Here is a 14,702-nt window from a genome sequence, read left to right on the forward strand (position 1 = left end):
GTGGAGAATTCTAGAACCAGGGGACATAGATTCAAGATGTGGCAGAAGGTGTAGGGGGGTCACGAGGAAGAATTTTTTTACGCAGAGGGTAGTGGGTGTCTGGAATTCGCTACCCAAGTTGGTGTAGAGGCAGAAGTTTTAAACTCTTTTAAAAAGTACCTGGATCTGCACCTAAAGTGCTGTAAGCTGCAGGGCTACGGGCCAAGTGCAGGAAGGTTGGATTAGAAAGGGCACCTGGGTGTCATTGGGCTGGCATGGACAAGATGGGCCAAATGGCCTCCTTCTGTGCTGTAACTTTTCTATGGTTCTAAGGTTGTGAATCTTTGGAACTCTCTACCCCAGAGGGCTGTGGATGCTCCATTGTTAAAAATACATTTAAGGCCGGGACAGATTTTTGGTGTCTCAGGGAATTAAGGGATATGGGGAGTGGCTGGTAAAATGGATCGAAGCTCAACATCAGCCATGATCATGTTGAATGGAGCAGGCTGGACAGGCCAAATGGTCTATTCCTGCTCCTATATTTTGTGTTGTCATGTCCTAAATGTTCAGCCCCTTATCCTGAGATTGTCCCCCAGCCACACAAATAGCTTAAACTTCAATCAAATCATTATAAATTCGAGGGAATCCACCCCATGTTTGAATAATTGCTCTTTATAATTTAACCCTTGGAGTCCAGGTATCATTGCACTCACTCCAATCCTAAAATCTGGTGCCCAGAGTTGTTCCACAGGGCTCCAGGTGCGGTCCAACCCAGGGATAAGGAAACCAAACCAGGAATTCCGGACTTTAAAACAAAAACAGAATTACCTGGAAAAACTCAGCAGGTCTGGCAGCACCGGCGGAGAAGAAAAGAGTTGACGTTTCGAGTCCTCATGACCCTTCGACAGAACTTGAGTTCGAGTCCAAGAAAGAGTTGAAATATAAGCCATATATTGGCCATATATTGGCTTATATTTCAACTCTTTCTTGGACTCGAACTCAAGTTCTGTCGAAGGGTCATGAGGACTCGAAACGTCAACTCTTTTCTTCTCCGCCGATGCTGCCAGACCTGCTGAGTTTTTCCAGTTAATTCTGTTTTTGTTTTGGATTTCCAGCATCCGCAGTTTTTTTGTTTTTAATTCCAGACTTTACTTCGAACAATATGTTGAAGAGTATGAAACTCGACTGTTCTCTCCACAAACCACCACACGCAGCCAGCGCTCATTCCCGCCGGCCGGCCGTCCATCAAACAGGCGCGCACGGGAAGTCCACCCCCCCCCCCCCCCCCCCACCCCGCACTCCTAAAGCCGAATCCGATTAGCTGAAAGGGCGACAGCGGGACCGGGTCCGATTGGCTGGGAGGGCAGTCACTCTCGGTAGCGTCACCGCGCCGTTGCTAATGGCCGTCGCCGACAGGGTTGGTTGAGCTCTGCTTCCTGCAGCAAAGGCTGTTGTGAGGGCGCATACACATACGGACGTAGAGAGAGAGAGAAAAGCAGCCGAGGGAGGAAGAAAGCAGGATTTAACGGTATGGGGGAGGAGACGGGCCGCCTGTTAAATCACCACCAGAGTTAGGCCCGAGCCTGTGCAGGTAGTGATGCACACAGGGTGAACCCGGAGTGATTCGTCTCCTCGGGTCCTGTAATTAATATAATGCGGCTGTTTCCTTTGCCTGCTCCTTCCTCCCCTTCTTGCCATTGAATTTCCTGGAAGACCTGAGGTGAGAAGATGCCTTTCCAGTGTTTCTGTCTGGCAGCACAGGCTCGTTTCGACTCAAAGTGGCTGAAGACGGATTTGCAGGTATTAAAATTAAATAGATAATTATTTCCAGGATAAGTGGTGGGTGGAATCTGTAATCTAGGTTAATATAACTGTGATGATGTCTAACTCCCACCCAGGGCTAGGGGTGTAAAATGAGGATAGTAAGGCTAATGGGCTGATGTGTTTGTATTTGGTTGGGTGGGTGAGGGATGCAGATTAAATCAGCGTGATCATATTTTTAGTCTCTCCTGCAGACAGGCAGCCATGGATTTGGATGGCCCTTTTCTCCTCGTCCCCAAATCTCTTACTCCCCTCCCCTCCCCTTTCCTCTACCTTGTTTCTGTCAGCTTCAATGATGGAAATACGAATTGTGATTGAAAGGATGTAAATATAAATTAGAAAAAACAATACAATATATGTGCACCTATGAAAGGCTCTTGTATTGTCCTAAGTTCAGTCTGCCCCTGTTTTGAGGTGTGTATCACCATACACTGCAAACGGTTACCAGTACTGAAACATTATACTGTATTTAAAAGATCAGTATGTACTTTCACTCAAGCATAGGATATTTAAAGAATTACATCAATATCAACAAAATAATGGTTTCCTTTTATAGGAAATTTTAAGTAGGCCTCCATAAAATGGAGGCAGCAAGGTGACAAACAGGTTTTTTTGAAAACATCTTTTGTAGAAGTATAATTAATAGGTTAACCTTTTTATAAGACTTTCTTGAAGGCATATTTATTGTGTTGAATTATTTGCATGCATTGATTAATATTCAGAATGTATTATGTTGGTGAGGCCCTTACTGTGTGGGGAAAGGCAGGAATCTGATGGTCAATATGACAGAAGTAAACAGTTGATGAAGTAAACATTTGTGATGTGAATAAAAATTTGAAAGTCATAGTATGGAGGAGTGATGTAGTATGTGTTGCAAATTACTTTGCTATGGATTATTAAGGTATAGATGTGTACTTGCTCTTTGAATACATATTGAATTTCAAATGCAATTGTACCAATAGGGGAAAGGCCAATAATAGAAATGCATAATCCCCTGTTTTGCAAGGAGGAGAATTATAATTGAAACGTGAGTTTATTTTCTGTTATCCATGTGCCAAACTCTTCCAAAAATCTTGCTGCTTTAATTTATCTTCTGGCATTTAGAGTACGGAGGAGTGAGAGCAGATCCTGTATGCAAGACAGAATGATGCACACTAAATTATATTGGAATTTGCAACACGGAAGCAAGTTGTTTTGATCTAACCAGGCCGTGCTGTTGATCCTAATTCCATATACCTGCCCCTTGTTGCCATATCCCTCTTATTGCTCTAACCTTATTCCTATCTAACCTATTCTTAAATTTTGACAAAGACTCTGTTTCAATCACTCATTGTGGTAATGCATACAGTCTTACAACACGTGTTTAAGAAAAAAAGGTTTCTGCTGCATGTCCTTAACCTCTTGTATTTCACTCGAGATCTGCTCTTGTATCTCACTTGAGACCTCTGTCCCCTTGTTTGAGTCCCTGCCACCACTCCAGATAGTCCTATGATGCAGGAAGAACTTAAAATCCAAAACCATTGTGATTTGGGGATTTTCTGTATTGTTTCTATTCTACATCACTCACTGTCTTGGTGCTTTACTATAGCAGAACATCACAAGAAAGGATGATTGGATGAAGTGCAGGAGTTGGGAGAATTGTAAGGAGAGGTGGCTGAAAGCCAAGTCAAAGAGTAAATTTTTAAAAAGCTTCTAAAGGTGGGGGAAGTTGTATTAAAATTGGGGGGATTTAGGAAGAGTGCTTCAGAGTGCAGGATCATGATGACTGCAGAGGATGGGGGTGTTGGAGATGGAGCGGTGTGGACTGGAGGAAGTAAGCTTGGAAGTTTGAACAAGTTTGTGAACAAGAAAACGAAAACAAAATGAGGTCATTGAGTGGTGGAACAACAATGATAGGCGGTGTGTTTCAAGGATAACAATGGAAATGGAGCTCGGCGATGAGTTGAAGTAGACTGGACTTCAGTGGATGATTGAGATCCTTGGGGAAAATGAACCTGGAAATGAATAGGGTATGGATGAGCATCGCAGTGGTGAGATTGATGTGGAAGTACATAATGCTGGTGATGACTGAATGTTCATCCAAGGGTGAGTGATGTTTTGGGCGGTGACGCTATATGGGGAGGAATGGAATCAGTGTGGATATTAGCTGATGCATTTCAGAGGTTCAGAAAGATTCGAGCAAATGAATTTTGACTGACCATTTGTAGAATTTAATGAGAAATTACTTTATGATACTGTCGTGCCTTGTTAATTTGGCTTTACAAACCTGGTGTAAACTGTTTCAAATGGATATTGATGAATTTTAAAACATTAACTTGATTATTGTTTTGATTGGAACAGCTGTTATTGAAAGAAACAAAAATGAATTTTAAGCAGATGATTTTTGCTCCAAATGATCTCTCTCTGTTTACAATCTAGTTACAGTGGACTGAGTTTTGTCAGAACCCATTAATAGGCCTTCAGTACTTATGTATGTTTTCTGTAGAATGTCAGTAGAGTTTCTCTATCGCACAGTAACTGTTTATGTTGCTTCACTCTGATGCAAAACAAAATAAATGGTCTTGAAAAGTAAAGCTTGCTGATCCTTTGTAAGGTTCATAAAAGAATGTTGATAATATTTTGACCTGATTGTAATGAGATGGAACAGATTCAACTGTAGTGATGTGATTTTTTTTCCTTAACTGATTCGCGAAGTAAGAAAGAAAGACTGAGAACATAGATTTTGTTGTCAGCTCGAGGTGGAATTTTTTAAAAATAAGATATCTCTTCCAAACTAACTTATTGTAGACATTTAAAAATGTTTTCTTTTAAAATTTGATGGTATTGAGGTTAAGAATGAAAACCATGTTCTGTGGGAAGTGAACACATTTTAGTGGAAACTGAAGTGTTCTATTTATTTATTTGCTGTTCTGTGCTAGTATTGTATGTTGTAATTAAGACAGTACCATCATCTGAGACTCAGCCCATTGTACGTAGCATCTTAAGTATAGGGTTAACCATTACTTTGGCTGTGGAAATCCTTTGACTTGCTCAGTTGCTTCCCACTACAATTTTTTTGTCCTTTAATGCTCCCCTCAACACAAGTCAATTTTATGCGACCTGTTCTTGTTATTGCATCTGCTTTGTCAAAGCTTGCAGTTTGAGAAATTTTTAATAGTAACTAGGAATACAGCAATACGTTTGAAAAGTATTTGATATACTGAACTGAGATCAGGCCCCTGTTGGTATTAGTTTCCTGAACCCATCTTTTTACTTTGTTTAAACTGTACATTTTGCTCTGTGTCTTTGTCATCTGAAGGCGAGAGATTTATTTTTAAACAGTAGATGATGATCTTTCAACTACAAAGTACAGTACGTGATTTTTCCCTCTGAAGTATCTTAGTGAAAAATGTTTAGGTAAAAACTATTGCATGTTAAAAATGTGGATGATGTGAATTCCTGCTGGGCAATCTCAAAAAAATGAGATCTTTGTTGTTTTAAAAATATTTTTGTCTCCACAAGCTTCCATGATGGGTTCTCGATTCTAACTAAAATGTGTATGTTACTGATGCAAACACGAGCTATTTTTAGGATTTCACCAGTCTAATTTTTTAAATGTACACCTTGTAAGTTTACCAATCTATCCTGTGGGATCGCTCATCAACTGTGCTGGACCACACAACACTCTTATGTCAAAGATTCATTGATTGCATATGCCCACACTGATAAGTGCAGTTGGGAGGTTGGCCTGCAGCATTGAAGTTCGGAGCTGCCCAGGTGACTATCTTCTCTTGGATAGCTTGTCAGGACATAACATTCCTGAAGTTGACCACTGCTGTTGAGTTACTCATTGTGTGTGGGAAGGAGCAAGAGGAATGGACCCCCAATGTGATATGACCTGTACCATGTTGGTCTATTGTGAATCTAAATATTTTGCGAGGTGTAATACAAAGTGGCAAGGAAATCTTGAAGGGCTTTGTTGGGAATATGATACTTCTAATAAAAATATCTTTCTTTGTTTGCATCACAGCACAATTGTGCTTAGTTTAACATATTTTTGATTTGCTCAAAGATTGATCTATTTTAGGTGGCAACAAAGTGCCATGAGAATCATGTGGGACTTCAATCAGCAATGAACGTACTGGCTATTCTGAACTTTATGGTATTGTGAAATAATGCCCTTCCAAAAATTGAATTATTTAACAATCGCAGCTTAAGCAAGCACTGCATGTTTTTTATCTCCTTAACTCCTGTTGAACGAATGCAATCATGTAAGGCCTACAGTTTAACCAGTCCAGTTCAATTGTTTTCTATGTGTGCTCACCTTTCCCATTTCACATTGTCAGCCACTTAAATTGTCAACTTGTATGTTGTGAAAGGAAGCTAAATAGCTGAGAGAGAGAAACAAATATTTAACTTCGGCCAATTTCTGTTCGTATCTGAAAAGAGACTACTGAGTTTATGAGAAGGAATGGAGAAATTTTATCTAACCACTCCGCAGTCCCTGATAAAGATTTTTGTGACAGTTAATGTGAGTCTGGCATGTTATCTTGCCTGTAAACTTGGAGACCTGGCTCCAATCCAGAGCAGTTGTAAAATACCTAATTTTAGTGTACAAGTGTTAGCATTAAACTTATAGGTTTATTTCAGTCTCAAAGTCTACCTGAGGCCTGTAGCTGAAAGTTAGCCCCTTAAATAACTATCCAGCTTTTCTTGAGAATAGTTTTTAAAGTCAGCAAAGGTACAGAAACCAGTGTCCTATGCTTTGTAAAACAAGCCCATGAAAAACGCTATTGCATTTTGGATCACTTAGCCATGTTGCTTCTGAATTAAAAGACCGTGGAGTTAAAATAAAAACAGAAAATTCTGGAAAAGCTCAGCAGGTCTGGCAGTAGAGTTAATGCTCCAAGTCCAACATGTCTTCTTCGGAATTCCATGGGTTCAAGCTTGACCATGTATTTTCACAATTTAGTGCAATGCTGAGAGAGTATTATATTGGTGGTGGTGCTTTTTTGGTTGAAGCCTTAAATTCAGTCCCCCATTTGAAGGCTCAGTTGTATATAAGATATCCCACAAAACAATTTGGAAAGGAGCAGAGGGGTTCGCCTTATGTCCAACTTTTATCCTCCAGTGCCAGAAACAAATTGGTTAGTTGGTCATTCATCTAATTGTTTGTGGAATTTTGCTGTGTGCAAATAGGTTGTGTGGAAACGCATTGTCTCATTCCACATAGACAGTGATGACACCTAGCTCTACCCCACTGCCACATCTTTCGACCCTTTCACTGACTCTGATTTATCACTGCTTGTTCGATATTGACTTGTATTGGACGAGCAGAAATTTCCTCCATCTGGCCACCAACTCCATCACTTTCCCTACCAGCTAAATGAAGGTGAACCAGACCATCCACAACCTTGAAGAGTTATTTAAACCAAAGTCCTTAGATTAGCTTCCACATCCAATTTCATCTATTTCTTTGTTACCTCTAGACATGACCATTCCTTCTTCCAATCTACATCCAAAACTCTGCACCCTAAATCACAATGCAGAAGTGTTGCCTGTAAAGCATGGTGGGATGTTTTGAAGATGCATTTTTTTTTTTATTTGTTCATGGTCTTGCTGGCTAGGCCAGCATTTATTACCCATCCCTAGTTCAGGGGGTATTTAAGCATTTAAGGGGACATTGCTGTGGGTCTGGAGTCACATGTAGTCATAGCCAGACCAGCTAAGGACAGCCGATTTCCTTCCGTAAAGGACATTAGTGAACCAGATGTGTCTTACAACAATCAACAGTGATTTCATGATCATCATTAGACTTTTAATTCCAGATCTTTTATTGAATTCAAATTCCACCATCTGGCATGGTGGGGTTCGAACCCAGGCCCCCAGAGCATTACCCTGGGTCTCTGGATTACTAGTCCAGCAACAAAACCACTACGCTATTGCCTCCCCCCTTTATTTGCAAGCATCCTCTGAATCAGTTGTAGTCTGGCCCTTGCTGTTGTTCTGTAGATCATAATCTAGCATGTTATAACATTTCAACTAATTTATGATGTATAATTGTGGGGAGAGGGTTGGCATGGGTGGGAAGCAAGAAGCAGGAAGACAGGATGTCTTTGTTTATCACTTTTCCCATCTGAGGATCAGGCCCAAGTTAACAGCAAACATCTTGATCATAGCTTGAAGAAGATACTTGTGCAGTTTTTATTTCTTTGGATCTCACAGACCCATCCCTAAAATAAAAAATCCTAATGACCTGCAGTAATCTAATTGAAGGTACTTTGCTGATGGCAGGATAACCCAAATCTCGCAGTTCATGTCAATGTACCCATTACTTGTTTTTTGTGTATCTCAATTTACTGATGCTACCTGATTCTAATTTAGGATGTTTCCTGAAAGAGGATGTAGTGGGAAGGACAGCTCCTTCAAAGCTTCCAACTCCATGAAATTCAAATGGAATACCAAGGAGTAAGAAATGTCAACAGGATCATACAAAAAGTACTTACGGTTTATTGGCTGGATTGACAGGGCTTGTGGTTTGGAGGTGGCCCACTTTCACTACTTTGCCATATGTTTTTCTGTATTTTATTGAGGTGCATCTGATTTTTAAAAGTTGTTCAAAGCAGCTTGGCATATACAGCCATTACTTCATAAACTTTTTAAATGAGCTATTCCGTGTAAAAATAATGTGAGTAACGAATAAATGAGAATACAGTCCTCACCACTTTATGCTTGCTACAGGCAGCCACCTATGTCAGGCAAATGGAGCAAAGCATTTGTCATTGTCATTGAAGTCAATTACAAAGATGTCACTTATAATGTTTTTTGGCATGCTGGTTATTTTGGGACATATGACAAAGCTTTCGCCTCTCATAATGTTCACAAGCTGCCACCAGCTCATTTTAATTCTGGTGAATTAATTCAGCTGTATAACAAAGATGCATGAGTCTTATTGAATAAGTCTGATGTGCTGTAGCAGCAAATTGAGTCTGCAAGGGACTCTGGAGCAATAAAGATGGAGACCTGGAGAAAATCCACGATTTTTAATTTTGCATACATACTGCAGTAGTTTTACTGTACACTCCTTAACAGTGGGCAAATCTCACAAACACCAATGGTGGGGAACCGTATTTTGGAGTAGATTGCATTAACTCGCGCAGCAACTTTTTCAATATTTATACTGTATTGTCACATGAATATGAAATTATATGATTACATACTTTTGAGATAACCCTGTCATACCTGCTCTCTCATTCTATAGTGTTTGGTTCAAATCAATAGGCAATTAAGTGATGGAGAAGGGAGTGCAATTTCAATCTTTAAATGTGCAAATTGCTCTCCTGAATGGTCAGTGATTTCTATTCAGAAATTAGCTCAGTCAGGCAGATGAGAAAAATCTCAGGCTAGATCCTGCGGTTCTGCTGAATTATCTGGTCTCAGTTGGTCCAGCAGAAGGGTGCAACAATTACTGTCTGTGCCTCTGGGTTGGTGTGGGGAAATTGGCCAGCTTTCTAGTTCCTGATTTCTTGCAATTGATCTGTATTATGTACTGTTAATGATGAAGTTGATAAAAATAACATTCTGCATCAATGTGATTGAAAAAATAAAATGAGTACTGATTTTTTTCCTTATCCGTTCCCAGGGTTTACTCTGATTCCCTGTTGCTTAAAATAGCACGCTATTTATTAAATTTAATCTAAAACCTTTTGGAAGTTCATGTGCACTTACCATCATCATGTTTCTCTCAGTCCATTTGGTTTGTCATTTCCTCAATACAATTGATTTGTCAGGCAGGATTTTCCCTTTGTGAATCCATGTTGGCTGCTGTTAACTAGGCTATTGTTGATCCTCAAGCTTATTTCTACAAATCACTTAGTTTCATCCTGTGTATATAAAAAAAATAATGTAAGCTAATGGGTCTGTGGTTGCCCATGTCTGTTTGATCATCCTCTTTGAATATGGGAACCGTATTAGCCTATTTTCAATTTGGTGATATCTTCCCAATGTCCACTTAATGATTCTTGATGCCTCTCATATCTCTTCCCTTGTCTATTTCAGCACTCTGGGATAACTGTTATCCATCCCATATGATTTATTTGTTTCGAGCCCATTTTATCTGCCTGGGACTTCTGTTCCATATGGGGAAGTTATTGATTGAACCTAGGATATTTTGACAAAAAGGCATGTTGCTGATATTTTCCCTTGTGATGTTCATATTTTATGGCTTGTACTACTTCTGTAACTGTCTTCCTAAATAAAAACAAAATGCTGGAAAAATTCAGCACCTGTGGAGAGAAACAGAGTTAACGCTTTGAGTCCGAATGACTTCTTTAGAACTAAAGAGAGGTAGAAATGCAATGGATTTTATACTGTTTAAGAGAGAGTGGAGCAAATGGAAGGTCAGGGTTAGGTGGGAGCTGTGAAGAAATTTGACAAGGATGTCATGGACTGGACACAGGATAAAGGGAGTATTAATGGTCGTGTTAAAGATTAAAGTTGCTGATAGTGACATAAAGGTAAGGTAGCAGAATGTGTTAACAGCAGAACAAGGGTCAGTGCTCTATGAAAGCACAACATAAAAACAAGTGACAGATGGCCCTGTGGGGGAGGGGGTTTGCGGAAAAAGGATTTAAAAAAAATTTAATAAACAAAAATTCGATTTTAAAAAAAAAAGTGGGTGAGGATGGAGGAGAGAGTCCCTGGTCTGAAGTTGTTGAACTCAATGTTAAGTCCGGAAGATTGTAAAGTCCTAATCGGAAGATGAGGTACTGTTCCTCCAGTTTGCGCTGGACTTTTATTGGAACATTGCAGCAGGCTAAGAACGGGCATGAGAGCAGGATGGTGTGTTGAAATGGCAAGTGACAGAAAGGTCTGGGTCATGCTTGCAGACTGAGCGAAGGTGCTCTGCAAAGCAGTCACCCACTCTACATTTTGTCTCCCCAATGCAGAGGAGACTGTATTGGGAGCAGTAAGTACAGTCGACTAACTCGAAGGAGGTTCAAGTGAAACACTGCTTCACCTTAAAGGAGTATTGGGGCCTTGGACAGTGAGGAGGTGGGAGATAAAGGGGCACCAGCCCATTTGAATGTTTTAAGGTGGTGGATGGGGTGTCAATCAAGTAAGCTGCTTTGTCCTGGATGATGTCGAGCTTCTTGAGTTTTATTGGAGCTGCACTCATCCGGGCAAATGGAGAGTAGTCGATCGCACTCCTGACTTGTAGATGGCGGAGAGGCTTTGGGGAGTCAGGAGATGAATTACTCATTGCCGAATTCCCAGCCTCTGACCTGCTGTTGTAGCCGCAGTATTTATGTGGCTGATCCAATTTAGTTTCTGATTAATGGTGACCCCCAGGATTTTGTTAGTCTGTGATTCAGCAATAGTAGTGCCATTGAATGTCATGTGGAGAAGATTGGATTCTCTCTTGTTGGAGATGGTCATTGCCTGGCACTTGTGTGGCGCGAATGTTACTTGCTACTCATGAGCCCAAGCCTGAATGTTGTCCAGGTCTTGCTGCACATGGACTGATTCAGTATCTGAGGAGTTGTGAATGGTACTGAACATTGTGCAATCATCAGCAATCATCCCTAGTTCTGACATTATGATGGAGGGAAGGTCATTGATGAATAAGCAGAAGATGACTGAGCCTAGGATACTACCCTGTGGGACTTTTGCAATGATGCCCTGGGACTGAGATGATTGGCCTTCAGCAACCACAATCATCTTCCCTTGTGCTAAGTATGACTCCAATGAGTGGAGAGCTTTCCTCCGATTTCCATTGACTTCAGCTTCCTTAGGGCTCTTTGATGCCACATGCGGTCAAATGCAGCCTTGATATGAAGGGTAGTCACTCTCATTCGCCTCTGGCGTTCAGCTCTTTTGTCCATGTTTGGACCAAGTCTGTAATGAAGTCAGGAGCTGAGTGGCTCTGGCGGAACCCAAACTGAGTGTCAGTGAGCAGATTATCGCTAAGCAAGTGTCACTTTGTAGCATTGCCGATGACATCTTCCATCACTTTGATGATTGAGAAGAGGCTGATGGGGCCAGATTGGATTTGTCCTCCTTTTTTGTGGATAGGACATACCTGGGAAATTTTTCACATTTGTCAGGTCAATACCAGTCTTACAATTGTACTAGAACAGCTTGGCTTGGGGTGTGGCTATATCTGGAGCACAAGTCTTTAGTGCTGATGCTGGGAATTTCAGGGCCCGTAGCCTTTGCAGTATCCAATGCCTTCAGCTATTTTTTGTCACCACACTGAGTGAATCAGATTGACTAAGACTGGCATCTGTGATGCTGGGGATCTCACAAGGAGGCCGAGATGGATCATTCACTCGGTACTTCTGGCTGAAGATAGTTGCAAATGCTCCTGTTATTGGGTATTTCTGACTTCCAGGACATGTTAAACTTTGCCATTTTTTGGTGCTATGCTTCTGTTTCTTGTACATTTCTCAGTAATTAACTCACACCAGGTCAAGAGGCTGCTTTCCTCCTGTAGCTTCCTTGACACAGTAACAAGAACAAAGAACAAAGAAAAGTACAGCACAGGAAACAGGCCCTTCGGCCCTCCAAGCCTGCGCCGATCATATTGCCCGTCAACTAAAACATTTTGCACTTCCGGGGTCCGTATCCCTCTATTCCCATCCTATTCATGTATTTGTCAAGCTGCCTCTTAAACACCACTATCGTAAGCTGCGATAATAGTGACAATGTCTGTCACTGCAAATGCAAAGGTAAGTTTGATTTATTTTGTTGGATTTAAAAGCAATAAAAATACCATTAATGTTATTTTCCACTTAAATAATAGAGAGTTTGCCATTCTTATAGTTAATTGGATTTGTCACAAAGTAGTTAAGACTTTTTCCTGTGTATTTATGGTGACAGAATTGTTTTAATAAGATTCAGCTGTTTTTTTTCCCCCGGCAACATTTCCTAGTCAGATTTTAGTACTGATGAGGATGTTCCATGGACCATTTCAGTTTTAATTGCAACTTTCATTGAGATAATAGCTACCCACAACTTTTTATGGAGCTGAGACTGTATTTCCATGGTTCTGTTAAGTTTAGCAGCTTCCTAAATGGCATACTTTTCAGATATAGCAGAAATAATAGAAACTGTATATCAAATAAAAAAGTGCGCAATTTACAAAGTTTAGGTTGTGATTTTGGATATGTTCAGTCCAATTAGACAAATAAACTAAATTAATGACATATAAATTGAAAATGCTGGAAATACTATGCAAGCAAAGAAATGTTGCATTTATGTAGCACCTTTCACACCCTTGGGACATCCCAAAGCACTTTAGAGCCAATGAAAGACTTTAAAGTGGAGCTACTGATGTGATGTACAATATGTGGCAGCCACTTTGCACACAAAAGCATCCACAAACAATAAGGTGATAACAACCAGGTCATCTATTGTTGTAAAAAAACAAAAAAACTGTGGATGCTGGAAATCTAAAACAAAAACAGAATTACCTGGAAAAACTCAGCAGGTCTGGCAGCATCGGCAGAGAAGAAAAGAGTTGACGTTTCGAGTCCTCATGACCCTTCGACAGAACTTGAGTGAATCCAAGAAAGGGGTGAAAAATAAGCTGGTTTAAGGTGTGTCGGGTGGGGGGGGGGGGGGGGGTGGAGAGAAGTGGAGAGGGTTGGTGTGGTTGTAGGGACATCACTGCTTGTTTGTCCCTACAACCACACCAACCCCCTCCACTTCTCTCCCCCCACCCAAACCACCCGCCCCACACACACACACACACACCTTAAGCCAGCTTACATTTCACCCCTTTCTCATCTATTGTTGTGATGTTTATTCAGGGATAAACATTGGCCAGGACACTGGGGATAACTCCATGCCACTCTTTAAATTAGTGCTGTGGGATATTTTGAAACTATGGGAGAGAGCAGACAGGGCCACTGTTCAGCATCTCACCCAAAAGAAGGTAGGTCCGACAGTTCTATACTGGAGTGTCAGCCTAGGTTTTGTGCTCAAGCCTCTGGAATGGGACTTGAACCCCATAGCCTTCTGCTTCAAAGGCAAGAGTGCACCACAGCTTACACAAGGCAAGGCAGCAGTATCTGTGGAGAGAGAAACAAAGTTGACATTTCAGGCCTGTGAGCTTTTGTCAGAACTGGAAAATGTTATAGGTGTAACAGATTTTAAATGAGTACTGGAGTAGAAGTGGAGAGGGGAGGAAAGAACCAAAGCGAAGGTCTGAGATAGAGAGGGACGCAAGAGTGATTTAATGCAGGGCAGAGATGACACCTGTCTGAATAAATGGGAGTTGTGGTTATGAGCTGAAATTGTTGAACTTGAGATTGCCTGGAAGGCTATAAAGTGGAATCAAAAGATGAGGTGCTGTTCATTTGAGTTTGATTGGAACAGTTTGAGGCCGAGGTCAGAGTGAGATGGACAATCAAAAATGGCAAATGACGGGAAGCTCACAGTCGTGCTTATGAACTGAATGGAGGTGTTCTGCAAAGAGATCACCCAATCTGTTTCTTCTCCCCAATGTGATCAGTGTACTAAATTGAAAGAGTTACCAATAAATCACCGATGTTTCAGCTGCAAGGAATGTTAGGGGTCTTGAATGATGGGAAGGGATAAAGTTTTAAAAAAAAGGCAGATATTGCACTTCCTGCCCTTGCATGGGAAGGAGAGGGGATGTTGCAGGTGATGCAGGAGTGGACCAGGATGCTGTGAAGGGAACGTTCCTGTGGGAATGCTGGGATGAGTGGGCAGTGTTCTGTGGTGGCCTCACATTGGAGGTGGCTAAGGGTGAAATTAACAGGAGACACTTTTTTAAAACAATTGTGTAATATTCAACTGTGGTCTTGTTTGGGGTTGTTAGCTGTAGAATTGGAGAGATGTTTATGAAATTGGATCTACAGGAACTAAGAGGATCTCAGTGATTTTGCCTCTGTAAA

At 41.0% G+C, this 14,702-nt stretch overlaps 1 protein-coding gene across 8 annotated transcripts in view; it reads left to right on the forward strand.

The window, feature by feature from the left end:
- The first annotated feature begins 1,365 nt into the window (after positions 1-1,365).
- herc2 (HECT and RLD domain containing E3 ubiquitin protein ligase 2) overlaps positions 1,366-14,702 on the forward strand; it is a 255,191-nt gene continuing 241,854 nt past the window's right edge. For all 8 annotated transcript variants that reach the window (XM_041199292.1, XM_041199293.1, XM_041199297.1 and 5 more), the window contains exon 1: positions 1,366-1,779. In XM_041199292.1, coding sequence (XP_041055226.1) covers positions 1,708-1,779 — 72 coding nt within the window. In that variant the 5' untranslated portion in view covers positions 1,366-1,707. The remainder of the gene's footprint in view (positions 1,780-14,702) is intronic.

The sequence above is a fragment of the Carcharodon carcharias genome, chromosome 11 (assembly GCF_017639515.1).
Source record: "Carcharodon carcharias isolate sCarCar2 chromosome 11, sCarCar2.pri, whole genome shotgun sequence".
In the NCBI taxonomy this organism is placed as follows: domain Eukaryota; kingdom Metazoa; phylum Chordata; class Chondrichthyes; order Lamniformes; family Lamnidae; genus Carcharodon; species Carcharodon carcharias.